General features: G+C 43.3%; 1 protein-coding gene across 3 annotated transcripts in view; it reads left to right on the top strand.

Moving 5' to 3' along the window:
- The first annotated feature begins 3125 nt into the window (after positions 1 to 3125).
- The window catches only part of CHN1 (chimerin 1), a 119031-nt gene continuing 95132 nt past the window's right edge, over positions 3126 to 27024 (top strand). For 2 of the 3 annotated variants that reach the window (XM_044427073.1, XM_044427075.1), the window contains exon 1: positions 3126 to 3434. In XM_044427073.1, the coding sequence (XP_044283008.1) occupies positions 3416 to 3434 (19 nt within the window). In that variant the 5' untranslated portion in view covers positions 3126 to 3415. Of the gene's footprint in view, positions 3435 to 23991; positions 24088 to 27024 lie in introns of those variants that run through there. The other variant, XM_044427074.1, reaches the window with a different exon arrangement.

Genomic DNA, 27024 nt, shown 5'->3' with positions numbered 1-27024 from the left:
ATTGCAGACAGGCTGATCACACTCATAATACAGCACACCGAAGATGACATAGGCAGCCAAGCAACTAAGGGCAACCTTGTAGAAGTAAAGAAGAGGAAAGCCCTTCTGTTCAAGCCTGACCTTTGGTATGAGAGTCAGACTGTTAAAAGGTGCGTCCTTCTATCAGTCTGTGCAATCTAGAGGAGGGAGAGGCAATTAATTGCCTTTACCCACTTTGGCGGTGCCTTCATTGCTGCTGAAGGGCAGGCCGAGCTGCTCCCACACTTCCTCACATTCAGACAGGCTTCTCTTGCTTCAAAACAGGGGCTGCCCTTGCAAAATATATACACATTTTGGTAGTCTAAAACAGCATATTTTGGGGGTGGTAAAAACATAGCTAAGCCAGACAAGTGATAGCACACTGTGAAAGAAAATGACAGAAATCACTGAAAAAACAGTCATTTTTGTGCGCCTTTATTTCTAGTGCTGGTGTTATTGTTTCAAGCCTTATCAAATCTCCTTTCAGATGAATTCATTAACATCACTTTCAGCATATGCTTAATATACCTAATTATTGTGATTTAGAAGCCAGTTGGGGCATGGCTCAAGAGGAAAAGTAAATTAGGGCCATAGCCTTTTAAAATATATCTACCAGCTCCCCACCTTGCTGGTTAGTCATTACTCTTCTTTTCCCTTATCTAAGGGGATCACCTTAAAGATAGAACTCTATAACATAATCTTATGCATAACTAGCTTCCAAGACAGGAATGTAAAACAACAAGTTCAACTGGTTAGGTCAGCACTATGTAGACTCACAACTGATGCTTATTTGGAGGATCTAAAGTAACATTACTTCACATTTAACTCCTCTTGGGTAAAGTACCTCTAGGCTGGCCTGCCCATTCCACATTTTTTAAATTATGGTACCAATGAAAGAGTTGCCTGATTTCCCCCATAGGAGGTACAACTCATGCAGTGCCAACTCATTCATAACACCCAATTCAAAACAAAAGCAGTTTATCTTCATTTGTACTTGCAAATATACCCCCCAAAAATGCTTTCTTGCTGGGAAAGTGACCACTTTTTGTCTGGGATCCCAATCTTTTCACATCTTCAAGGCTGCTGCAAATTCAAACATGTGAAACTCGTAAAATTGTATGCCTTAAGATGCTTCCCTATCGGTCACTCCTCCATCTGTCAATCTCAGTATATTCTCAGGTTTTCCACCTTTTACTGCTCTTCTATTAAAAAAGCCACCTTTCCGCATACAATTCAGATTAACTGAATGTTTGGTATACAAGATTACCCATTCTGGATACAGCCAGTTCTCATTTGTACAGTGAAACTATTGATTTTGCTTTTATGAAAGCTGAAGCTTTCTTGGAATGTGGTTGTAGATATTTCTGCTCCAGGTTAGATTAGCATTAACACATTTCATATGGAGCTGCTCTTGAAGACTGAAAGCTTCCTTTGGTTCAGAATACATCTGAGAAAGTTTTGACTGCAAATCCTTCTGATGTTTACCTGGTTTTGGTGTTTTTCAGTTTGTCTGCAGACTTGACTCAAAGTCCAGAACATTTAAATCCCTACATGGTTTGGGAAAATTGTCTTGTATCTTATAAACCTGCCAAAAACTTTTATCTCTGTTATTCTGTCAACAGATGAATGGCAGGTAGGAACCAGAGACTAGTCCTTTTTGGTCATGACACCTCAAATCTGGAATAACCTTCCAAAGATGCTTGCTTTTCATTGTCTCTTGCTGCTTGCTTTTCAATGAGCAGTGAAACCAGTTTTGTTTCAGAAGGATTTTCCAGAATATTACTTGTAAAGTATTTAATTCCTGCAGCTTTAAAACATGGTTCACACTTTTTATATTTTACTATATATATGTTATCATCTGAAAGCCATCTTGATTATATCTTTTGGAAAAGTTGTGGTATAAGCAAGATTCCTATTCCTGTGCCTTAGTTTTGCTTCAATATGGTTGGGCAAAATAGGAAGAATTTGAGAGCTAGTATGTTCTATTACTTAGATTATACAAGCACGGCTGGGAAAACTCATGTTCAAATCCCATTTGGGTAAGTTTGAGCTAATCATTATTTCTTAGCATAATCTATCTTATGAAGTTCTTGTGAAAATCAGATGGAGTAGGAAGGACCACAACTCCTTTGTGCTACCTTAGTGGAAAGGTGGGATAAAATATGTATGTCATAAATAAACTCTTCAGCATATACTAGTTTAAGGTGCTTCTTGCTCTAGCTCTTATCTGAGCTGCACTAAACACAGCTAGAAGGCCAAACCTGACCAGGCAAGTTCTGGTCAAGTGGAGAGATCTGGATACAGCAGATGAGGACAAAGGAAATACAATACTTCCCACCACCCATCTATAAAATCTGCCCATGTCCATGGACAGGCTTCTAGGAAATAAAATACCCTTCAGAAAACAATAATGCAGGTCAAAGAATAAAATGTGTTTTCAGGAACTATCTGACCAAAAATTCAAAATGAACAAGGGCACACCCATAAAATAACATGGGTTAGTTATCTTTTGGCAGCCATGTGGTACTCACAAGTAGGATAGCTAACTAATAAGTTTTCCACGTTATTTAATCGGATGAGTGGGCTCTAAACCATGCTAGCATTTGTGAAGATGGAACGCGAGAATAGTGATTATTCGGTATGAACTAATGCAAGAGGTAATAGCAAGGATCTTGAATATGTCGGGACCAGGACAGGGTGCTTGCTAACAAACATTTAGTCACGGAAAACTAGCGTTCCCTTCAGCTAGTTGGCACGTTAGCAAGGGCAGATGGCACAAGAGTGAGAGACAGAGCCCCCCTTGCTCCTCGATTAATAATAAAATGCAGAGCCGTGCAATGCAATGCCAGCCCTAAGTGTGCGGACCTTGCCTGGGAGAGCCAGGGATGGAGGAAGGTGGTGGCCCATGAATCTCCGTTGCCATGGGAACGCACAGAGGGATCCGCAAGCGGCGAAGGCAGGAGGGAGGAGAAGCTGGTCATGTGGCGAGGCAAGATGGCTACCAGAGCCTGAAGGCTGCAGCCCGTGGTGAGTGGGTGGGAACCGCGAGCAGCGCCGCCTAAAAAAAGGGGAGCGACTCCGTTTCTCCGGGGGGCGGCAGCGGAGCGCGGCGCCCCGAGCTGCCCGCGCGCTTTCCAGGCGGCGTCGCCTTCCCGCCCGCGCGCCCCAGCGCCCTGCACGCGCCCTCCCGGGCACAGCCCCGCGCCCCGCAGCGCCTCCTCCGCCCACCATGACTCCGCGATAACTTTTATTGCAGCCTGGCTGCTCTCTTGTTTGTGTTTCTTCCCTCTGCTCGGTGCGCGCCGCTGGTGAGGAGAGCTGCAGAGCCAATGTCCGGCAGCCGAGTCCGCCTGAGCCGTCCCGACGTGAACCTGCGACTCGCTGCTGCGCCTTTACAATGGCTCTTACCTTGTTTGGTGAGTAAAAACCGCGCTCCCCGCTTCAGGGCTTCTGCCGTCCGCCTCGCCCCTTGACAGGGAGAGCGAGGTCGAGGAGGGCGTTGTGGTTGCCATGCAAGGTGTAGGCGCGCACTGGATCTCTCTCCCTCTCCTTCACATCACTTACTGTGCCAGGATAGCTAGCCAGATGAGGCTGCTTCCCCTTCCTCTCCCATTGTTTCCCCTCCAGGCGGAGGCTGTGGGCGTGCGCTGCTTCCTTCAGCCAATTTCGGGTTTCTGTACTTGATTGGCATTTGGAGTATTAAGTTCCAGACTTCCCAGACGATCCGTTGTTAACTCACACAGGCTTCCCCCGCTGCTCCTTTTGCAATTTCTGAAGGGTAGCTTTGATGGTCTTATTCCCACAAAAGCAATAAAGACCCTTGCTACGCCTTAAACACAGATTTCTTTGAGCATAAGTGCTGGCCCACGCTGCACATCATCCGCATCTGATGGACTGTGTCCAGGAAAACTAATACCGAAATACATTGGCTAGTCTTTAAGAGGCCCCAGTGTTCTTTGTTTTGTTTTTTGAAACAATTTGCATTTGAAATAGTAGAAACAGCAAAGTCTTGCTGCACCTTAAAGTCTAACACATTTATTGTGGCGTAAACTTTTGTGGTCTGCAGGGCACGTCAACAGATGTGCAAGCTTATGCTACAATAAATGTGTTACTCTCTAAGATGCCTTAAGGCTCCGCTTTTGTTGCGATATACTAACATGGATACTCTGAGGAAGTGGGGTTTATGGTTGTCTTCATGGAAGTCCAAAGGAACATTGGAAGCACCCTGACCCTCACTCCCACCTCCATGCAGTCCTCCAGCTTTAGGCAGGGAGAAGTTCATTTTGCACTATGAGAATTTGGACTTCTGTTTGCATGGAAAGCTGATTAGGCAAGACTGTATTTGTTTTCCTTCAAGGAAAGATAATATATGCAACAAGTAAGAGGTGAGCAAAAGATGTGAGCATCTATGCATAATTTACTAAACTATTTTAAAAGACAAAGTATCTAAGGAATAAGACTTTTTAAAAAGAAAATTGCATTTCATGATGTATGTTTTTAGCAGTAGGCAATGTTTCTAGTAAATAAAATATTAATATGACTGAGGTTTAAATGCTGGGATGTTAATATATTTATACTGATTATTAAGCTTAATTGCTCACATTCCTAACTTAGCAATTAGAAACCATTTGGTAGCAATAAAATGAAGCAAAAATAATCTTGATATTAACATATAATTTGTGGAATCAAATTTCATTACACAAATAACTCATGTCTGCTTCTTAACTTGAGGAGAGCTTTCTACTGAGTAAGTTCTCATAATTATTATTTATGCATAATGCATTTTCAGATAATGTTGTAAAGATGGTGTTTACTTCTCAAATTTAGAATTTTGCTGAGATCTGTTTGACACTTGTGGGTAAAGCAGAGCTTCATGAGGACCAAAATGCTTCTTTACTCTTCATGTTAAAATTGCTGCAATACTTCTGTATACTTAATAGAAGTATCTCAGTGTATTCTTTGCAAATATTTTATCTAGAGTTATCTATATGAGATAAGTAGATAAGGTTTGATAGATTCCTTATTTGGTTACAGAGCTGCTGTTAGATAATATACGTATTACTTGAATGTGCTCTTGAAAAAAACGTCATGGAAAACTATCCAGCCTGAAATACCTGTGTTGCCAACCTGCATTCAATCTTACATTATGAATTGACCCTACATCTGGGCTGATTACTATTATTTATTAGAGCCAGTGTGGCATAGTGGTTAAGAGCCTGGGACTGGGACTCAGGCGATCTGGGTTCTAGTCCCCGCTCAGCCATGGAGCCAACTGGGTGACTTTGGGCCAGTCACAGACTCTCAGCCCAACCTACCTCACAGTGTTGTTGTTGTGGGGATAAGATGGAGGAGGAGGAAGATGTAAGCTGCCTTGAGCCCTTTGTAGGAAAAAGGCAGGATATAAATAAAAAAATAAATAAATAAAAATAAAATGTATATCTCACCTTTTTGCCTCTTGTGAGGAACCCAAGGTGCCTTACAAAGTTCCATTTTATCCATTTTAACAACAACCCTGTGAGGTAGGTTGGGCTGAGAGTCTGTGACTATCTCAAAGTCACCCAGTAAGCTTCATGTCCAAGTGGGGATTAGAACCCTGATCTCTCTGGTCCCCCTGTCCAGCACTCTCACAACCACACTGCACGAATTAATACTTGAGATGAGATTTCCTGTGACTGTCAAACGTTATGTGATTACTGTGTGATGTTTGTGATTATCTTTCTTTTTCGCTCCTCCACTCCCCAAATATTGCTGCTTCCTCTACCTCTGGATCAGGAGTCCAGGTGAAATGGCAGCAGCTGAGGTCCCTAGTGCCAGATGCTCAGCTATATTAATCCATATTGGTAGATTCATCTGCTCAAGTAGTTCCTGAGCACATGCTGAGAGAGATTCCAGGATGGTAGAGGTAGCTTTCATAACAACCTTATTGGCAATGCTACCAGAATTTTTCTGTATATCCAGAATTTGACTGGATATACCACATTAGTGCAGGAAAACGTTAGGAAGTAGAATGGTTCTCCTATTTGCATCAGTTAGTTCAGAATCTCTGCACTTCCAAAACAGACCATGGAACAGCTTGTGGAACTGCTCATATGCAAAAATGAGCAAGAATGTTGAAGAATTCTGGATTATTGTAAGCCAAGTATGTGTTCACACACAAGCAGCTCATGAACTAAAGAAACACAAAGTTTAGCATTTGCTTGAGCTTGTGCTCCCAGTTTGCTGTTTTCAAACAAGCCAGGGATAGTAAACCAAGAAGAAACTTTGGTTTGCAAGTCTGGCTTGTAAGGGATGGAACAAGGCAAGTCTCTTGATTTGGATGAGTCTTCACCAACCTGGTCCCCTGCAGATGTTTTGGGCCACAAGCCATACAGTATTTAACCACTGGTTTCTCTTTCTGGGTCTGCTGGAAGCTGCAGTCCAAAATGCTAGGAGGGTACTAGACTGAGGGGGATGGTTTGTGGTGAGCTTTGATTAACTGGCTAGTTTATCCAAGGGATGCAGTACTGCCAGGCTAATCTGGACAAACATACCTCCATACAGTCCACGGAACTTCCTTGGGTACCCTACCCCAGGAAAGTCTCTTAATGGGAAATAACAGCAGGGGTTTCCCTGAATGCTATTGTCACCTCTAATACCAGTTCAGAGATAATAGCAGGGATAAGGCAGCAGGGGAGGCCACCAAGTCTTCCTCCAAGGTGGAGGAGGCACCCAACTCAGCTGGTGTTGGAAAGAGCTGCCCCTCTCCATTTGCGCATGCGTCCATCCCTGTTGGAACATAAAGGGGCATGTGAAGCTACGGGCTTGGCCAGTTCTGGGAAGAACAGCTGCTTCCCCTGACACAGCCGAGGCCCTTTCGCCATGCTGAAGGGTCACGGCTGCATGGCTTGTGAAGGGCCTGGTGGGGGCCCTTCACAGGCATCTCTCCACCAAGAATATGCCCTGCATCCTTGGTGTAGCTTCTCCTACTGGTGGGAGAAACCACAAAGGAGCAAGCAGCCTCTTGCTTGCCATTGCATATGAACACAGTCAATGCCTTACCCAAGTTTTACAAGAGTGTGAAAGACTCAGAAGTTGCAGGGCAGTTTTGAAACATACCAGCTTCTGGGACTTGAACTTAACAAGCAAAACACAAAATACCCCAGTCACTTGTAGCAGCCCTTCTGGATTCTGACAGTCATCAGTTTAATAACACTAATAAAACAAACCCTACATATTCCATCCTTGGGAGATCCCTACACGATCCTAATGATCTTCTGGATTGGTTCCTCTTCTTGGCCCTTTGCTCCACTGTTACTCATAAACCCATTTCTGAGTGGTTGCTAAAATTATTTGTTTCATGTGGGTTAGCAGACGTTGCTTCTGGCCTCCATTTACCTATTGAATCCACAGATTTGCTGCCCTGTTAATAGATAATTTGAAAAGTGTAGTACTGTTATATATGCCAGCTGTGTTCCATAGCAGCCCTGTGGGAACAGCAATGAAATTAAAGAAAGCAATTACTAATATGAAGAGGCAAATGCAATTTTTAGGTAAATGCAAATGGAAACATTTGGGAAAACTCTGTTGTGTTGTGTCTACTAATTAGACACTTTTCTGATCATGTGCTTCTGTCTTTGTGTTGCTGATATATTGTGTACATGGTGTTGGGGAGAAGAAACAGGCCTGTGCATTTCTTAACAGTAGTAACATTTAATATGCCTCTAGAAATAAATAAAAATGCAGTATAAAGACTCTAAATGCCCTGGCTTTCTTTACTTTGAAAGGAATGTGTAATTTGAAATCTATGTATGTATGTCAACAACTGCATTGGAGCCACTTAAAATGGAAATATGTGGGGGTATCTCTGTGCAGCAAACTTTTTGCATAACAATTGCTTCCCCCCACTAGAAACCTTGATATTTCATGGGGATAGTCTGGAGCGATAGTGAACTGTGCTGCCCTTACTTTGGCAATGAGCTGCTTCATGTGGAGCATCTTCCCCGCAGATTAATTTCAAGCATCCTGAAATTGGATACTTAAATATGCCTTGGTTAATCCTGAGGTAGGATAAAAATTAATGACTTGTGGCAGGTGAAGCTCTTAACATGCTGCTTTCCCTCCCAGTGGGGTGTGGGAGTGGCCTGTAGGGGAACACCCAGTATTATTTTTGATAACTTATTTGGAGATAACAGTGAATATTCTTCTCCCCCATGAGTGCTGAAGGGGTGAGGCTTTGGGGAAGGGTTTCTGTTGAGTTCCCACGGCTGGGTGGGTTAGCAGCCCATTTCTTGTTTAAATAGTGCGAAATGCTGTTAATACTATCTTTGTCTGCTAGCTAGCATATTAGGTATTTTTTTTAAATTGCTCTTTAAGACTTTTGGCACAAAAGCACACCTTAGGGTGGCTTACAACATTTAAAAGTGCAATTTCATAAAAACAGCTATTTGAACAATTAACTAAGGATACAGGACATTTTGCTTCCTCTGTGGTGATAAAGTATTCTTTTTTCATTTTAATTTTTCAGTAGTGATGCAATTTTTCAATATTGTCTTGGTGCGTCAGCTCAAGAGAGTAGGTTACTGCCCACCTGGTTTGAATCTAGATACCATTCATTCAGTTTTAGTACTGGAGACCTTGGCACATGATAGTTGTCACTCACTTGCAAACCTTGATGGCCTTGAAAAGGGTTAATGAACAGAGGAAATCGGAATTTTGTGCTGTTCCTCCTCTCCTCCTGTGGCACTCTATCTCAGCATAAGTTCATATATCATAAATGTGTTTATTAATGAGATTTATTGTCATGCCTCTCTTGAAGGCTCAGGGCAGTGACACATACCTTTCCTGAAAGGACTTAAGCTCTATTGATGAGGGAACAGATGAACAGGGACTTGAAAAATGGAAAAAAAACCCCTAACACATTCATATACTTATTCTTAATTTCTGTTGACTCTGTTCAGTGGTCCAAGAAAAAACCTCAGTGAGTGTTAGCCTTGCTCCTCTTCTTCTGGTGTGGCCACTAGGGGTAGATTAGAAGTTAGTTTAATTATCTGAACTCTAAACTTTGGATAATCTTAGCTGTGGTTATTTGAAATAAACTAGCTTCATAAACTGTGGTTTGAAGTTGGGTTGTTTCCACACACCTTGGTTAAGTTGAACTGCAGTTTTTCTGGGTTTTATGACATGGCAAGCTACAGCTCATCAAAAATGGTAGCAGAATTTCCAAACTCATTATTGCAGTTGCAACAGTGGAAGGGAAGGAGGAGAGCACTCCTCCAGCTTAGCATTTCATTTGAATGCAGTGAGCAGGTGTTAGGAAGAGCAGAGTATCTGAATGAGCGGTTGTGAGCACTCTTTCATTTTTAAAATACATATTATTTTTTGTTTCGTCTTGAATCACATCGTTCAGCACGTCAAAATAAGAGAACTATGAAACAACTTTGAAGTGGAGCAGAGTTGTGATGGATGAGCCAAATCCCAGTGGATTATCCATGCTGTTCTGACATGATGGGTGTATGCACAAGCGTGTACACACACACATACACACACACACGTAGGGAAAGGCATTATAGCCTCAGTAGAGGCTCTGCTAATTCAAGCCATGTGCAGATGGGCTCATTTTACTTGTCTGCCTGCATATTTTAATTATTATATTCTGAAAAATGAGGAATCGGAAACAAGGGCTTCTTTTGAAAAACAGCTCTAGCACAGCATGCGGGCACACACGCACAGGAGCCATTAGCACAACAGGGGTCATAAGCACAACAACCACACACCCTTCAAGAACTCACCAGGCAATGCATCTTCAGGATTTAAGACTCAATTACCTATGCAGCCGCATACGGGAAAGATAATATCACTGGGGCCCTGCCTTGCTTCTCATTGTTCGTGGGAGTTTTGATCCAACACATCTGGTTGGCTGCTTTATTAGTACTGCTACTACTGTTTATATTTGTAGATCACCTTATTTGCAAGAAAGCTATGAGGCCAGTCCATGACAATTTAAGGCAAAAAAATTAAACAATAAAAAGTACATTAAAATAGTAAGAACATCTGAAAAATCTGAAAGGCTCAGTAGAGGAGATGCCACTTGGCACCCTTTCTAAGAGACAAAAGAGTGAGGCCCAACCATAGATCTTGAGAAAATACATTCAACAGTTTGGGTGTAGCCCATCCAGGGACATGCTACTGCTGGTGTTTTAGCTGTTTGCTCGATATACAAATGACCCTGGTTGGTGTTGGATTTAAACCTTCATCCTGCATCATGGGGTGCCTAGATGATCTCAGGCTCACACTTTGTTGCATAATTTGCATGTAAGTAGACCTGAAGTCTAGACTTCAGGACATTGTCAGGCTCAATTCAGGCTCATAACAATGTCCTCAAATTTCAGCCTCCTGCCCTTTATAGTTTTCTTCCTATGAACCACAATCATGCCTGGTGTACAAATTCTCCAAAGTTTGCATGAGAAAAGGACTGTGGTATGAACCCCAAACAAAGGACACATTTTGAGGCACAGATGTATATTAACTACAGGTCATCTTAGTCTCTTGTGAAAGCTAATAGTTGGAGCTACAGCGTCTAATTTGCAAGCCAAAGTATTGTTATACAGAGTGAAGGTCAGTAGGCCAAGCATTGTTATGCAGACTTCCTTGTTATGCAGGAAGATAAATCTTAAATTACTTGTGGCAGCTGAAATGCTGATTCAAACCTCCTAGGAGGAACACTGAGTCAAACAAATGTCATTTCATATGTAGCATTTGCCTTGCTCGAGGCAGTTTTGTCTGGGGTCAAAAACAACCCCAAATGCAAGCAACACTTGGTTTGGATTTGATACTGGATGAAGGGACACTTTCCAAAGAATGGCTTCATGCCATCTTTTGAGGAACTTGTTTTTGTATCCTTTGAAAGTTTGTTAGTTGCTCTGTGGAAGTGACTCAGCTTCCACTACCATCCCCCTATTTCAGCCTGAAGCATTTGTGGTATATTGAAAGTTAGTGTACTTGGTCATTAGAGATGGAACAGGGGTTATGCAGATATGTACAGTAGGAGAGGACACACAAGCCCCTGAGAATAAATTCAGCTTCAGTTCAACAGTGAATGCTGGTCACCGCCGTTCTGCTTAGCAAAATCAAGTTAAGGCAGCTAGAGTGCTACTTTTAATAACCATTTAAAAAGTGTATGTTTTTGTGCAGCTATGTAGGAAAGGGTGTCTGGTTATGTGAACTGGTATTCCCATGGATGTTCCCCAAAAAAGAAGCATTTCTATGGGAATTTAAATCTCTAATCACACAGTCTGAACTTACTTCTTCAGACTGGCTTTTTTCTCACTAAGATAGGCAAAACTATGTCAGAGCTGTATCAATTCACACTGTAGGAAGTAGCTTACATGGCAGAATGCTGTCCTGTAAACACCCACGTATTCCCTGTAAGAAAAGTGAGCCAGTGTGTGGGGAGATGACTGTTATTTATTTTATTTATTTATAAAAGCTTTTATACACCATTTGCTTAGCCCGGAGGCTCTCAGAACGGTTTACAACAAGACAGGAAAAGCAATACCAGAAAATAATACAATCAAGTAAAAACATACATCGACTTAATAAAATGGTAATCAATCCCAGCCGATCCAACAGTGATATAAAATACAATATAAAATGAGTTATGACTTTTCCTATTTAACAGTTCAAAGCCTGGGAAAATAAATAGGGTTTATCCTGGCGCCAAAAAGCAAATAAACTCAGAGCCAGGCGCACCTCTCTGAAGAGCTGATTCCATAGTTGGGGCGCTACAGCCGGAAAGACCCTTCCCCTTGTAGCCACCTTCCTTACATCTTTTAAAGGTGGCTTGTGGAGAAGGACCTCAATAGATGACCTTAAGGTCCAGGTAGGTATGTATGGGAGGAGATGTTCCTTCAGATATTCAGGCCCTAAACCGTTTAAGGCCTTATACATTAATGTAAGCACCTTATAGTGGGCCCAGACTTCAGTTGTCAGCCATGTAAACCATAAAGGACTGGCATTATGCGATCTTGTCTGCCAGTCCATCCTAATAGGCGAGCAGCCAACTGAAGTATCTGGATAATTTTCAAGGGCAGCTCCATGTACAGTGTGTTACTGTAGTGCAAACATGAAGTTACCAGAGTGTGGATAACTGTTGCTTGGTTCTCCCTGTCCAGGTAAGGATGTAGTTAATAAATCTGCTGAAGCCACCTTGGTACTCCAGAGATAGGTCCAGGTGCAGGAGCACCTCCAAATCCTGTCCTTTAGGGGAAGTGCAACCCTGCCCAGGACAGAATGGGTATTGTCCACCTAGGCAGAAGACCCACCTGTCAACAACACTTCCATCTTATCTGGATTAAGCTTCAATTTATTGGCCCTCACCAGTCTATCACTCCACTAAATTTCCTCTCCCAGTATTGTTTCTCTTTTCAGAATTGGTGATCCCATTCCAACAGCGCTTTTTTAATGGAAAGTTTTAATGGAAAGTAAAAGCTTTTTTAATGGAGAGTAAAGAGATTCATTTGCATTGCTCTTCTATGCTTTGAGTTGACAGAAAGTAGTACGTTTGAGGCTCGGATAACATGAAGTGAAGAAATTATGAGCAGAGAAAGGATAAAGTATCCCTCATACATCTGCAGCACTTTTTTTTGTTCTAGATGATCTTCCGAAATGGTTTTACTTTTAAGCAAAAAGAGAGTTGGGGCATGTAACATGTAGTTTGCCCCTAGTACAACGGTACATCTTGGGATATTTTCACCTATGCTTTAAAAAACAGAACTGTTCTAAATATGCAAGTTATTTTATAGCCATGTTTCATTATACTGCTAAAGAGAAAGCAAAGACATAAAACCTGTAAATGGATTAAGAGTTATAATTTACAAGAATTTGGTAATGAGAGTCCTGAGATGGTTTGGGTGACTGCAGCATTTTAGGCTGTAGATAGAGGATGCTATTTCTGAATGCAGATTTAAAGAAACTTCCCATAAATAGAAAAATAGCTTGTCTAGCACCTTCTAGCTCAGCCTCTTTCCTTGCTATAGTTACACTTGCAGGAAGATGTTTTGATTTTGTAACGAATGGTCTTTTAGGCCTTTCTTCTATGTTGGGATTCAACCATCCCATTTTATTTCATGTGTAACCTGATCAGAGTTAATAATACACCAGCATTAGTTACTTCCCAAAGGATTCCTCCTTTAAGAAGATGGCAAAATCATAATTATCCAGTAGCTTGCTGATGCTTTCTCCTTTTCAGCAGATGTTAGAAATGAGTACCAAGTGGTAATACTTTTGATAGCTATAATTTTTGGAATACGTGGAATTTTGGAATTTTTGGAAGTTACACAATGCAGGTATTGTATCCATACTACATATAGCACCACACTATTATTCATGGCAATCAAGTTTGAAAACCAAGAAAATTTGTTTGGTTTGAGATGGGGGTGGTACAGAAAGATTGAGAGCTGATGCTTCATTTCATCTTTCTTCAAAATTCCACTGGCAGGAATTCTTAGCAGTTTTAATTAGACCAGGGATGGCCAACTTCTGTTGCCATTAAAGGGACAGTAGTACCTTGGATAAAGTGTCAGACTGGAAACTGGAGACCACTTGGCCACAAAGCGCAGTGGGTGACTTTGGCTACTCAATGACTTACAGCCAGTGATGTGGGTTTTTTTTTTTTTTTTGAGAAATTCTGAATTAAAATGTGTTTCAATGAAAATTAAGTTAATTTGCATAAGGTCATTGCAGAGGGAAAAAATGGTTTGGGAAAAGTTCTGTTGGCCATAAGTAGGGATATATATATTCTAAACCCCAAGAAGGCGAGGGAAAAGAGTGCAGCAACCATAGGAGCATTGCATTAATCTCCCATGCAGGCAAAGTAATGCGACAGAGAATACTACCCTGTATGGAGCAGGAAATGCTGGACATCCAAGCAAGATTCCAGAAAGGAAGAGGCATTAGAGATCTTATTGCAAATAAACATTTCTACTAGAGCACACCAAAGGAAATCAAAAAAAGGTCAGTCTCTTCTTTCTAGACTGCAGCAAAGCCTTTGGCTATGTCAATCAGGAGAAGCTATTGATGGTCCTGAAAGAAATAGGTGTGCCTCAGTACATGATCGTGCTGATCCATAACCTGTTTCATGAACAGGAAGCTACAGCTAGGATAGAATATGGAGAAGTAGAACGGTTTCCAAGGTGTCAGACAAGGATGCCCTTTATCTCCCCATCTGTTCAATATGTATGCATATTGAAATATTCAATATGAAGAAATTGACATTGTGAAAGATTTCACATACCTCAGCTTAGTCAACAATTCAAAGGGGGACTGCAGTCAGAAAATTCGAAAAAGACTGAGACTTGGAAGAGCAGCAATGAAGGAACTAGAAAAGATTATCAAGTGTAAGGATGTTTTAGTGGAAACTAAGGTCAAGATCATCCAAAGTATTATATTCCCTATCACAGTGTATGGGTGTGAAAGCTGGATAGTGAGGAAAGGTGACAAGGAGAAAATGGTTGCTTTTGAAACATGGTCCTGGAGCAGAGCTTTGCAAATACCATGAACTGACAAAAAGATGAACAAATCCTAGCTCAAATCAAGCCAGAACTTTCCCTAGAAGCAAAAATGACAACACTGAGGCTGTTGTTGACACATCATGAGAAGGCAAGACTCACTGGAGAAGACAATCATGTTAGGAGAAGTTGAAGGTAGAAGATGGAAGGAAAAACAAAATAGGAGATACAGTAAAACCTCTGTTTGCGAACAATTTGGTTCGCAAACAGAAAGTTCGGCAAAATTTTGTTTCTGTTTGCGAACTCCGCATCGGGTGACAAACATGAACGAGGCCATCTTCCCAGGCCGAACACGAATGCGGCCATCTTCCCTGCTCTGACACATGGTCATGGCTTCCTCTAGTTGAAATCACGGTCACAGACAGACCTGTGCACACATGCTGTGAAGCTTTTTTATGTGCCTTTTAGCTGAAGGAGATTCCCCCCAATGTCCTTATGGAGGGGGGCTCTCCCTCCAAACAGTAACCTCCTCCCCACCCACCTTCCTGTCCTCTACGCCAGAAGTCGCCTCAAGCAAGTTTAGTGTTCTCTCTCTTCATACTGTACTGTACTGTTCTTTGTTTCATATTTTTGTGGTTTTAAAAAAATTACATATGGTTCAGAATGGATTCACTTTATCACATTAAACCTTATGGGGAAATTTGATTTGGCTCACAACCAGTTCGGTTCATGACCAGAATCGTGGAATGAATTAAGTTCATGAACCGAGGTTCCACTGTAGAGTGAATAAAAGATTTCTTAAAAGAAGCCACAGCCCTGAACTTGGAAGAGTGGGGTGGAGCTGTCGTGGACAGGACATTTTGGAGGGCTCTCATTCATGGGGCCGCCATAAGGTGGAGACAACTTGACAGTACAGAACACACAGCCATAGCAGGGATGGGCAACTTGAGGCCCTCCGGATGTTTTGCCCTACAACTTTCATCATCATCCATCACCACAGCTTCTCTGGCTAAAGCTGATAGGTGCCATAGGAGAACTACAAGTTGTTCATCATGCTCTGAAAGGATTTAATTTAACACATTTAATTTGCTTGTATTTAGTAGACAGCCATTCTATAACTACATACATACATACATACATACATACATGTGCCTTATGTTACCTTTTGTCCCAAGAGAACACAAAGATTTGACTTGAAGTTTTTAAAAGGGAAAATTGAAGGATACTTAACGTGATTTGAATGCTATATTATAAAGACATTTTTATTTTAATCCTTATAAATATTTTAAGATGGGGCAGTATCTCATGCGCCGCACTGTTTATGCCATTGTCATTGTGCTGGCATAGGAGACCTCGTGATGTCGACAACGAATGTATTCTGGCGCGGATGCTGCACTAGTGATCATTTATACTAGCGCTGTGTCAATGGAGAGGGCGGAGTGGCAGGATGTATATTGCCCAATGGCATGTTCCAACCCTACATTAAGGGGAACACATACTGAAAACTTTTGCTACATTAATTTTGGCAACCCAATGCAGAGTGCATGGGATGCGGACAACCGCCCATCTCTGACCAGAGTTCAGCTACCCTCTGTGAAGGCTGTTGTCACTTCCAGGTTTGCTGTCGCTATTTGTGAGTGCCGTTTCACTCTGAAATGTTGCTGTATTGCAGTGACATACCTGCATTCTTTTGCATGCTTGCTAAGGATAATCTCCTGAAAAACATGAATTACATCCTTAAAGCTGCCAAGTTTGCCTAATATTGTCCTTGCAGTTGGCATACAGGCAGTTTTACTACTGATCTATGAAATGAAAAATATCCTCAATAAGATAAGGAACTGGAAAATTCACCTTTGGAAAATTTGCCACACTGCATCCCTACTGTCAGCCTGACCTACCACCACAGCTGGTCCTCCCACAAGTGATTCCCCAACTTTGGGAGAATGGGAGCGGTAACTCATGGTGCTGTTGTCCCTTGCCGCAATGGCCCATCATGCCTCTTCGGATGCTGCACAGAGCCCCACCAGCTCCCCTCTGCCTGTGGCATTTGCTGCAGTGGGACATTGCGACTGGTGGGGCTGCCTGGTGAATCAGAGAATAGTAGAGTTGAAAGGGGCCATGAAGGCCATCGAGTCCAACCTCCTGCTGTTGCGGGACACCAAGTTTCACAATCCAGCTCAGATGGCTGCCCAGTTTCTTTTTGAACGTCTCTAGAGTGGGAGAGCCCACCACCTCTCCAGGCAGCTGGTTGTACTGTTATATCGCTCTGACAGTGAGGAAGTTTTTCCTGACATCCAGCCTGAATACGAGTTGTCACAACTGATTATTCCGTACCCTACACTCTGGCATCAGCAAGAAGAGATCTTGACCTTCCTCTTTGGGACAGCCTTTGAGGTACTTACAGAGCCAGTGGATGTCCCGGAAAGCCCTGCATTTCCGCTCGGCTTCTGTAGCGAATGAGTAGTGAGAGCAGCTGGTGAGGCTGTTGGAGCAGCCACCTCTCCCTCTGTGCCTCTGAGGGGATCCTCTTAGCTCCTATCTCGCTGGCTTGCCAGAGGACACACACTCTCCTGGGGACCCTTGACTGCTTAGCTCCCCATCCCCCTGAAAGCCAGGCATTTGAGCCTGGGCTGGTCTCTAAAGAACCACGCTGGCTGCTGCGTCTGGCCAGGAAAGCAGAAATGGGCTGGTGGAGCTTGCACTAGGCCGTCTCCCACACAGGATTGTTATGCGCATAAATGGGAGTGGAGGAAGATCATGAATGCCACCTTGAGGGTCAGGTGGGATAGAAATGAGATGAACAGATATCCTTCCTTGTTCCTTGAAAAACAGGCTAAGAGGCCAAGTGTATTTGTCTAATGGAGCCTTGCGGGTCCAGAAACCGTTTGTGCCATCTTCTCAAAAAGGGCTTCACAGTTTTGCAGCACAAATGTGTAGGCGGAAGCAGGGTACATGTGTGCGTGAGAAATAGTGCCCGTGTTTTCATTACCAAAGTTTTTTTTCTTTTGTAAATTTATTATACAAAACGTAACATGCACTGTTGGCATTCCTTGGCACATGAAATACTTATCATGCGCTTTGGAGTGAAACAATGGGCAACTTTGCAAAAAATTCACCTTAAAAATTGGCAGTGTGATCAGGAGTCCTGGGCCATCAGTTAAAATTGCCTCGGGAGCCAGCCACCAATGAGCTACTGAAAGTAAAAATGAGCATGCTTCAGTCAAAGCAAGAGAGTTGCTTCCTACCCAGAGTTTTGGCCTGCGCCACTTGAAAAGTGTGTCTATCCTTGAGAATCAAATAGCGCTCTTCACCTGTGCAGTGAAGCTCTTACCTAATCTGAAAAATCTAATGAAGCACATAAAGACAGTAACCTTGAAAGGATTTCTCTCTTTTTTTGCTGGCATTGCATTCTCTTGACTAAAATTGAAGAGGAAGCTTGCCTGGAAGCTCAGAAAACAAAATGGACCTGTTAGCTGGTAAATTGGTTTCAGTGGATAAAATAATTTGGGGACCTGGAGGCTGAGGTTCATACCTGATGATGAAAAATTTCAGTAACGGCTGATCAATTTAGTGCCTTGCGACAGCAGTAAATACAGTTGCTGAGGTCGAGATAATACAGCAGTAAGAATATTGGAGAACATGCTAATCTCTCCCCTTGCCTGCCATTTACCTCTCTGTAATGTGTCCCCTGATGTCACTTTTCCTCCAGCCATTCTCTGGTGCTAGAAGCAAACTGCCGGGCAAAGGACACCAGGCAGGAGGGGATTTGGGAAGGAAAGCAGGAGGTAACTGGAGGGTGCAGCACCCTTTATGTGGAAGGGCAGACCCTCATTTAAAGAGGCAGCTCTGTGGTTATCCTCTCTTCTTGAGTACCCAGGGTCCCATGCCCCCCGCCATCCAAGAGTCTCAGGGGGAAGGAATAAATCAATTGCAGATTGGGCAGAACAGCCTCCCCCCCGCCCCCGAGAACTGAAGTAGGGAAGAAAAGGAGCAAGTTCCTTCTCATTTCCTGCTGGGATCTTTATTATTATTGTCGTCCCAGGCCCAGCTGAAGTTACTTTTTTTTAAAGAAGTAATTGAACAACCATATTTAATTTTTCTCACACTTGCTGTGTGTGTGCCCGTGTGGAGGCGGTGCTTCTAAGGTTCCAATATTCCCCATCCCTAAAACCAGCACTAACTATTTGTTTAATGGGTCCCGGTATGTCCCTCATTGTTCATGTCAAGGATGTGTGTGGTCTGGTGCATGGATATTAAAGGCTGCTGTAGCATAAGTTCTGTCCTGCTCTGCAGCATCACCCTGATAAAAGGATCAGAGCTGCTGCTCCCTATTCCTTCCCTGCTGGCAGTGGGAGGAGAAGGGAAAGCTAGCACTGGCTCTTGGGAAGAAACGCCTCCAACCTATGTTTTACTTGTGGCAGCAGTGGGTGACTTACAGAGCATTCTATAGATTTTCTCCCTGGACTGAGAACCTATAGGGCAGAGTTGAGCAACTCAGCATGCCTCAGCGGCTCTTCCCCATCTTTTCCCAGTGTGCCAGCAACTCCCCAGAAAGTGAATAAAAGGAGGGAGGGGAAATGGTGTACAGAGCATAGCAGATGTCGTACCTAGTTAGTTTGCAAGCTGCACTTGACACTTGCAGGGTTCTGTAGCTGCTTCAGTGGGTAGAGGGTGAGGAGGGAGGGATGCCACAGCATCTGTGCTCTCCAGCCTCAGGCAGCAGGAGAGCAGATGCTAGAGCTGAATTTGGTGGTGGTTTGGAGCTGAGAAGCAGGTCAGGGAATGTAAAGCACTCCCATCTCCCACTGCTGCTTTTCTTTGCCTTACCTATCATCCCCTCCCCAAAGAGAAGCTTTTCCTAGGAAAAGCAGCTCCAGGTTTTTATTGCATGCATGTGTGTGTCATGTGTAACTAGACCTTAGGACAAGCAGTGAAGAGTTGGACTGAATCTGGCAACTGTACCTGGCTCATTAACACCCTGGTGTACTTTTGAAAATAAGAGCTGTCTCTGACACAATTGTCGGTTCAGCTTTCTCACCCTCCTGCCTTCCAGATGTTTGGACTACAACTTCCATTATTTCCACTGTAGTCCAACACATCTGGAAGGTGCCAGGTTGGAAATTGCTAAGTACAACCATCCTTTGTTGAAATGGAAAAGCTTAACTGTGTTTTACATAAACATGGGTAGTACAGCAGTCCTTTTTGCTTGAGGAAAAAAAGCCTGCTTCTGGGGTGACCTTAACTCTCTTTCTGTCATCCATTTCCTACACTAAATTTCCCCCTAGAGGCTGCTGTCCCCCTACTCCAATATTTCAAATTTATTTGCCCTTAAATTTAACCTGTTGTTTGGCCTTGAAGGAAAGAAAAGTCCCTTTTGGAAAACAAGCCTTCTAGAAGGGGTTAAAGCTGTATGCAGGCCGCATTTTCACTTCCAGTACTACAAGTAGATACGCGGGAGAAGTGTGTGCTTCAGTCAAGTAATTTAGATACAGATTTCATGCTGAACACATGTCTTATAAGTCATACCTGGAAAGCAGGCAATCCTTGTGCACATCAGCTGTGTTTTACAAGGAACAGAAACAGGAAAGGGGAAAGCTACAGGATTAGCAGAATGCACTGCTAATGTTATTGTGTGCCACCAAGTTGGCTCCTACTTATGACTACCCTGTGAATGAACGTCCTCCAAGGTGTCCTATCCTGTTCAGCTCCTGTGAATTCATAGCTGTGGCTTCCTCTGTGGAGTCAGTCCATCTCATATTTGGCCCTCCCTTTTTCCTCTTGCCTTTGACTTTCCCTAGCATGATTGTCTTCCCTAGTGAGTCTTGTCTTCCCATGATGTGTCCGAGGCATGACAGCCTCAGTTTAGTCACACTGTTGATGCTCTGCATACATTTCAAAAGGGCTGCACTGTGTGTGGGCCTGTATGGAACGTGAGCACTCACAGACACCCACTGGGGTTGATGCATATGTGTCTCCAGTTATCATTTCATCCCAGCAAGGGTGGGGAGGGCACACTACCCGAGACTGTTCCTTCTCTCCTACTTTTTGTCATTTAAAGCAGAGAGACAGGCCTGCTCCTGGTAGGAAACACTCTTCTGTGCAGCCAAGAGGCTAGCAGGAGCCGTGGTGTACCTGGGATGAGAGCCAGTGCGGTGTGTTGGTTAGCGTGTTGCACAGGAGCTCTGGGTTCTAGTCCCTACTCAGCCATAAAGCCCATTGGGTGACCTTGGGCCAGTCACAGACTCTCAGCCCAACCCACCTCACAGGGTTGTTGTTGCGAGGATAAATTTGAGAGGAAAGTTATGTAAACTGCCGTGTGTTCCTTGAAAGGAGAAAGGTGGAATGTAACTAGAACACATAAAATGTCGTGTGCCACACCTCTGGGCAAAGGTCGGGTGCGCACGCCCGTTCTCGTAGGGATGAAGATTCTGAGAATGACAGAGAGATGGTTCGTCACATGGTCCATCCTCAAGACGATCCTCAGGGTCTTGAGACCAGACACAAGAGGAGATTGGGACAAGGACTCCGGAACCACCTCAGCAATTCTCCCATGGGGGAGTTGAAGAGTTAAGGTGGGACATAGAAATGGAGGCAGCCTCAGAGCAGCCTGAGCTGGGGCAAAGAGTTGTGGTGCCACCCATGGGGCAGGAGGCTGAAATGGCCAGCTCTGTCAGCAGGGAGTCCATGATCCTCAATCCGCTGGCTAGGCGCCAAAGTAGTGCAAAGTCCAGGTGGGGGCACAGAGGGAGGGGCGCAGTCACAAGCACTTTGACAGAGCTCTTCCTTCTCGGGCAACACACAGAAGGGTTCATAAGAGAGGCATTGGCTAATGAATAGTAGATAGGGTTCAACTTTTGCACTTGGTACATGCTCAGAAGCTTGTACAACAATAAACAGAATTAAAGAAGCTAGTGTGAGCGTTGTTACCAGAGGGAGACAAGCAGGTCCCAAAATAAATGTAGTTTTACATCTTTTGGACTTCTGCCAGTAAACCTATAAGTTTGCCTATATTTTATTTTGTTTTCATCAACAGCAAAGACTCATGAGGACTTATCAGGACTTTGGGTAGGTTATGGAGCAGTGGTGGAGGGCAATTTAAGCATATTGGTTTGTTGGTTATCAAGTTAACAATAGTAATAATGCATCTAAAACTAAGACAATACCAAGCATATAAAGTTTACTGTGTTGATATCATTAGTCTTGTATAATGAAATGCCTTTGTTAAAAAAATCCATAATTTCAAATAATCCTCCTAAATTCTTATGTTTTCCAGAATCTGGGATTAGAGCTGTTCCTTGTTCTCGGCAGAACAGTAATATTTATAACATTAGGAGCCTGCTCCACCTTGTGGCCAAATGGTGATGAGCTTAAATAGAAAAAAAAAAGTTCTCAGTTTTGAGTTATCAGTGAACAGAGCACTGGAACACCCATTTCTTGCCCCTGCAGTAGCACACACTTCAATTGGGTGCACGTCTCCCAAATGTGGTGCTAATGTATGCCTTTAAAGGCCATGTTAGACAACTGGATGCTGTGATTTTTGAGAACAGCTGCCATTAATTTCCATGTGTTATGTGCTAATTTTTGTAGTAGAGAAATTTGAAATGGCCCTGTATGAGTTCACTACACAGAGAGCCAGTGTGGTGTGGTGATTAAGGGTATGGGACTGGGTATCAGAGGATCTGGGTTCTAGTCCCCACTCAGCCATGGAGCCAACTGCATGACTTTGGGCCAGTCACAGACTCTCAGCCCAACCTACCTCACAGGGTTGTTGTTGTGGGGATAAGATGGAGGAGGAGAATGATGTAAGCTGCCTTGAGCCCTTTGTAGGAAAAAGGCAGGATATAAATATAAATTGATAAATAAATAAAAACTACATGTGGCCTTCTAGTGGTATACATATATGCATGTGTGTTTATCTATGCACATACACACACACACGCATGCATGCACGCAACAGAGATAGGCAACTTGGCGACACTTTAGACAATGCTGGCTATACCTTCCATAATAATTGAATTTTGGCCAACTTGGCAGGGGCTGGTGGGATAGAAAAATAGAAACAGAGAAACAGAGAGAGTCAGAAGGTGTCTCCTGAGTCATCTAGTCTGACCCCTGGCTCCATCTGGCTCTGCTCATGGCATGCCTAAAACATCTGGAGGGTGCTGATTAGACATACATGACCAGGGAAAGGGTAGGGCTGGTTTAGCACTTATTTTGCATGTAGAATGACCTGGATTGAGTCCATGGCATCTCTATGCAGGCAGAGACCCCTTCCTGACATAAGGAAGAGCTACTGTCAGTCAGTACAGAGATGATATTGAAGCAGGTGGACCAGTGGTTCCACTATCTAAGACAGCCTCCAGTGTGTTCCCACTGTTGAAAGGTTTAGCTTCTCAACAGCATTTGCCTCTGTCCGAATCCATGGGATGCATCATCACGGGGAGCAGGTGAAGTTGCTCTAATGGGAACTTTCCAAGAATTCAGACCCTCCTTGAAATCATTCGAAAGCCTGGCTGCTTGTGTCTCAAACTGTGCAGTGCTCTAGACTACACAGTATGGAGGGCACGAGTCCCATTTTGCCTTTGGGGAGCTACCAGGTGCCCCAGCATGAGGGAGCCGGGGTCGTGTGCACTTGAAAAATAATCAAGTTCTCATGCTATGTTTGCTTTAAATATGGGGATGAACTAGCCCATGTGCGTTGAACCGTAAATTCAGAGAGGTATTTTGTGACAGTTTTATAAACCTTTTAATGGGAATTCCTGAAAAAATACCATTCGGATTCTGTCACACCAGAACACATAGACATGCTTGCTGCATTAAATGAGCCTTCCTTTCCATTCGGCCTTTGGAGTTTTGCACATGGTAAGACTACTTCGTATAATTACATTTATATGAAATTGGCTTGCATGTTGTTTTAAAGTAGCCAAGGGAGGGGGCAAAGATATTGAAACAATTGCCGTCTTATACTGCTTTTCACCCTACGGCTAAGAAAGTAGCTGCCACAGCGCACTCAGCCTTGTCCGGACTAATGAGCATATATTCTGGGACTGCCTCTTAAGGCTTAGTTCGCAGTGTGGCATTGTTTAGTTAGGCATCCAGGTATTTCTGCTCCTCCTTTGTATTAATAACCCTGCTTGTTACAACAAAGCACCCAAACTGTACTGAAATAATAGGCAAAGGGAGGATTTTGAAGCAAGGAACAGTCAATATTTACAGTCAAAGATGAAACTTCAGCTTTTGCCTATAAATATGTACTGTTCGTTTGATCCAAAATTCAGTTCCTGTCTTTAATATGGGGTGCTTCAGATGAATGGCTCCTAGCACCACCCATCAAATGGCTTTGTGTATCTTTTCCATCAGAACAGATTGAACAGATGGTTTCTGCTTAGAAAAAAGATGGAAGAAGCAATGGGAAACCACAGAAGGTTACAAAGGGAAGGCAACATCGTCTGGATGCCCTGTTGTAAAATTCCATGAAAGAGGCAGGGTGACGGTACAATGAAAATATAAGTCTGGAAGCACCCAGGAATTCAACAAAGTCTCCTGAAGATACAGATAAGCGACAGTTCCATTACCATTCTTGAGAGTAAGGGCTCTCTTCCAGACTCTGTCACCCTTTGTTTAGATTTTGTGTGTGATACTTTTTGCAAGAGTGTTTCCAGATGGCAGCTCCTAGTCCTCCTTGTAAATCACTTTTTCCTCCGTAAGTTGCAAGAACTGCCATTGACTTCCTATGCGAAGAAGGAGTCCTATGTTTCTTGTGTGTGTCGCACTACTGTGTGCTGTCCAAACTAGTGGGTGTGACATGGTTTATATGGGTGGATAAGAGGGAAAGCGCAATTTATCTGAGCAGCCCCTAAATCTGCACCTCCTTAAAAAGAAGCGAAAAAGAAGTCACAAATGCAACCTTGGAGAATGGGGTTGGGGAACAGAGAAAGATGGTGACAGATGCCTCTACAATGCAGATAGCTTGGTGGTACCTCTTGCTCCAAGATGCTGCACTTGAAAGGCTGAAATTGGCTTTCGAAGGGTTTGCAGAGTGAGGAGACCGTGCAAGGAACCTTCACCTCTGTGCTACTTCCACTCTCCATAAGGTGCCCATACTCCCAAGTTCAGAGCATCCAGGAATCCAGATGTGATTGAGCCCTTAGTTACTTTGTGGTATGGCTTTTATTGCTATAAATATTTGCTGCAGAACTTCTAAAAAGTGTGTTTTAAAGGAAAAGAAGGAGGAAATTGCTAACACGGTGGTGACTAGAAAAATGCTTTTTAAAGTTCATTTCTTCACTTAGCATAGTAATAGTCTTTCATTAGTCTTTAGTTTTATGTAAATACCTTCATTTTAAAAAATAGCAAACTCCTATTTTAGTGCTGATTAAAAACTACATCCAATTTTACATATGGGGACATGGGGGCTACAGGATGGGGCACTCCTCTGCTTTGTGGATACTGTTCTGTCAGCAGATGAACACAACTGGGTTTAATTCAGGGTTCAGCTGAAAATGAGATAACTAGATGGTACTGGGGGGAAACAAATCATGAATGTATATTCTTAAAAACGGTTTATAGGATGACAGGGTTTTGCTTCAGCTCCTGATGAAAAGAACATAATCTCATTTGCTTAAAAAAAATAAGAAAAAGAATGACTAGATGACTGTTGGAGTTAGATAGTTTCCAGAAATTGCAAAGCAAGACTCAAATCTACTGAAACAACATGCAAATGTAGGATTACAGTAGGAGAAGATCTCTGCCACTAAAAATTGCAAAAATTGCAAACTGTGCCAAATGTTCAGGTTAGACAACGACACAGTGGCATTCTACACAGTAGATGCAATAGCCATTCATCAGCTATCCATGATGAGCATCACTTTTTCTCAGGAGTTAAGTATGAAGGCTTGGATCTGGAGTCTGCCTCATGTGGGTGGAAGGACTCCTCACGCTAACGGAAGGTTTCTAGTCAGCAGAGGACTTTTGCTAGAATAGGGGAGGAGGGACTTTTACCAGTTTCCATTCACACATTCACTCTGTAGTTTTGCATCTGAAAATATGATCTGGAAGGTTGGGAGACCCTCCGTGACAGCTGAAAAGTGGCACTTCTAGCCATAGAGGGGCAAAACAGCCAAGTTCCCCTCCCACCCTCTGTTGTACTCTGTGAGCAAAACCCTAGATTCAGCGCTAGATGCTGGACACACATGAAAGGCTCACAAAAGAATTGGCTTTGAGGGAACACCTATCTAAGGTTAGCATGATGCTTAGCTGGGCATTCAGATATTGCCTCTTGACTGCTATCAGGGCATCTTCAAGAACAGTGTGGAAGGGAGCTGTCACTGGGGACTTCAAAGACAATACTTGAAACTAATTCCCTTCAGTTGTTGTTGTTAGTCGCGAAGTCGTGTCCGACCCATCGCGACCCCATGGACAACATTCCGCCAGGCCTTCCTGTCCACCACCATCCTCTGGAGTCCACTCAAGCTCACACCAACTGCTTCAGTGACTCCATCTAGCCACCTCATCCTCCGCCCTCCCCTTCTTCTTTTGCCATCTATTGTTCCCAGCATTAGGCTCTTCTCCAGAGAGTCTTTCCTTCTCATTAGGTGGCCAAAGTATTTGAGTTTCATCTTCACTATCTGGCCTTCTAAAGAACAGTCAGGGTTGATCTCCTCTAGGACTGTTCCTTTCAGTAGGGATCCCCTATCAGATGCTGGTCTCTCCCGCAGAATAAGCCTAGATCTGGCTCATAGACTGCATGCCACAAATTAGGGGAAAATGTGATATTGATTGTTCTATTACCCTCTCTTTTCAAAGAACATGGTGGCATTTTATTTTTGCCGTAGCCCAATGAGAGTAGCTTGACAGCGAGTTTCCCAAAGCCACTGAACTTTGTAGCGATTTAAAGTGTAAGACTAATCTAACAGTCTCCCATTATGCCATATTGTTGGGCTGTAATGAAAGAAAGGCTCCTTGGTTTGCTATACCACTTCCATTAGAAACTTTTAGCCTACTTCTTCACACATATAGTAAAACAGTAGAATTCACTACTATGGGAAGTAGTGATGGCCACCAGCTTGAATGGCTTGAAAAGGGGACTGCACAGATCTATGAGGGAGGAGGCTATCAGTGGCTACTAGCCTAGTGGGCTATGTACTACCTCCTTGACCAGAGGTGGCATGCCTGCATATACCAGTTGCTGAGGAGCTTGGGCATGTGGAAGTCTTGTACCCAACCTGCTTGAGCGATCTTGTGGGCAGGTGGTTTGCCACTGTGTGAACGGAGTGCTGTGCTAGATGGACCTTTGGTCTGATCCAGCAGGGTTGCTCTTACGTTCTTCAAATGAGAAAACATGAATGACTGCTGGAATCACATCCTGCGTGCACTGCTACGTAGATTAAAAAGTCCACAAGATGGCGCTTTTAATCTTTCATGCCCTGTAGGAATGAGTCACTCTTGTGATATAAATAAGACTACCAAATATATAATAGTAAGTTATTCATTTTTTTAAAAGGTAGAAGTGTAAATGAAACAG

The sequence above is a fragment of the Varanus komodoensis genome, unplaced genomic scaffold (genome assembly GCF_004798865.1).
Source record: "Varanus komodoensis strain SLA01 unplaced genomic scaffold, ASM479886v1 scaffold18_1, whole genome shotgun sequence".
Classification (NCBI taxonomy): domain Eukaryota; kingdom Metazoa; phylum Chordata; class Lepidosauria; order Squamata; family Varanidae; genus Varanus; species Varanus komodoensis.
The sequence above is the reverse complement of the archived record's forward strand: the minus strand, read 5'-3'. Positions and strand labels throughout refer to the sequence as shown.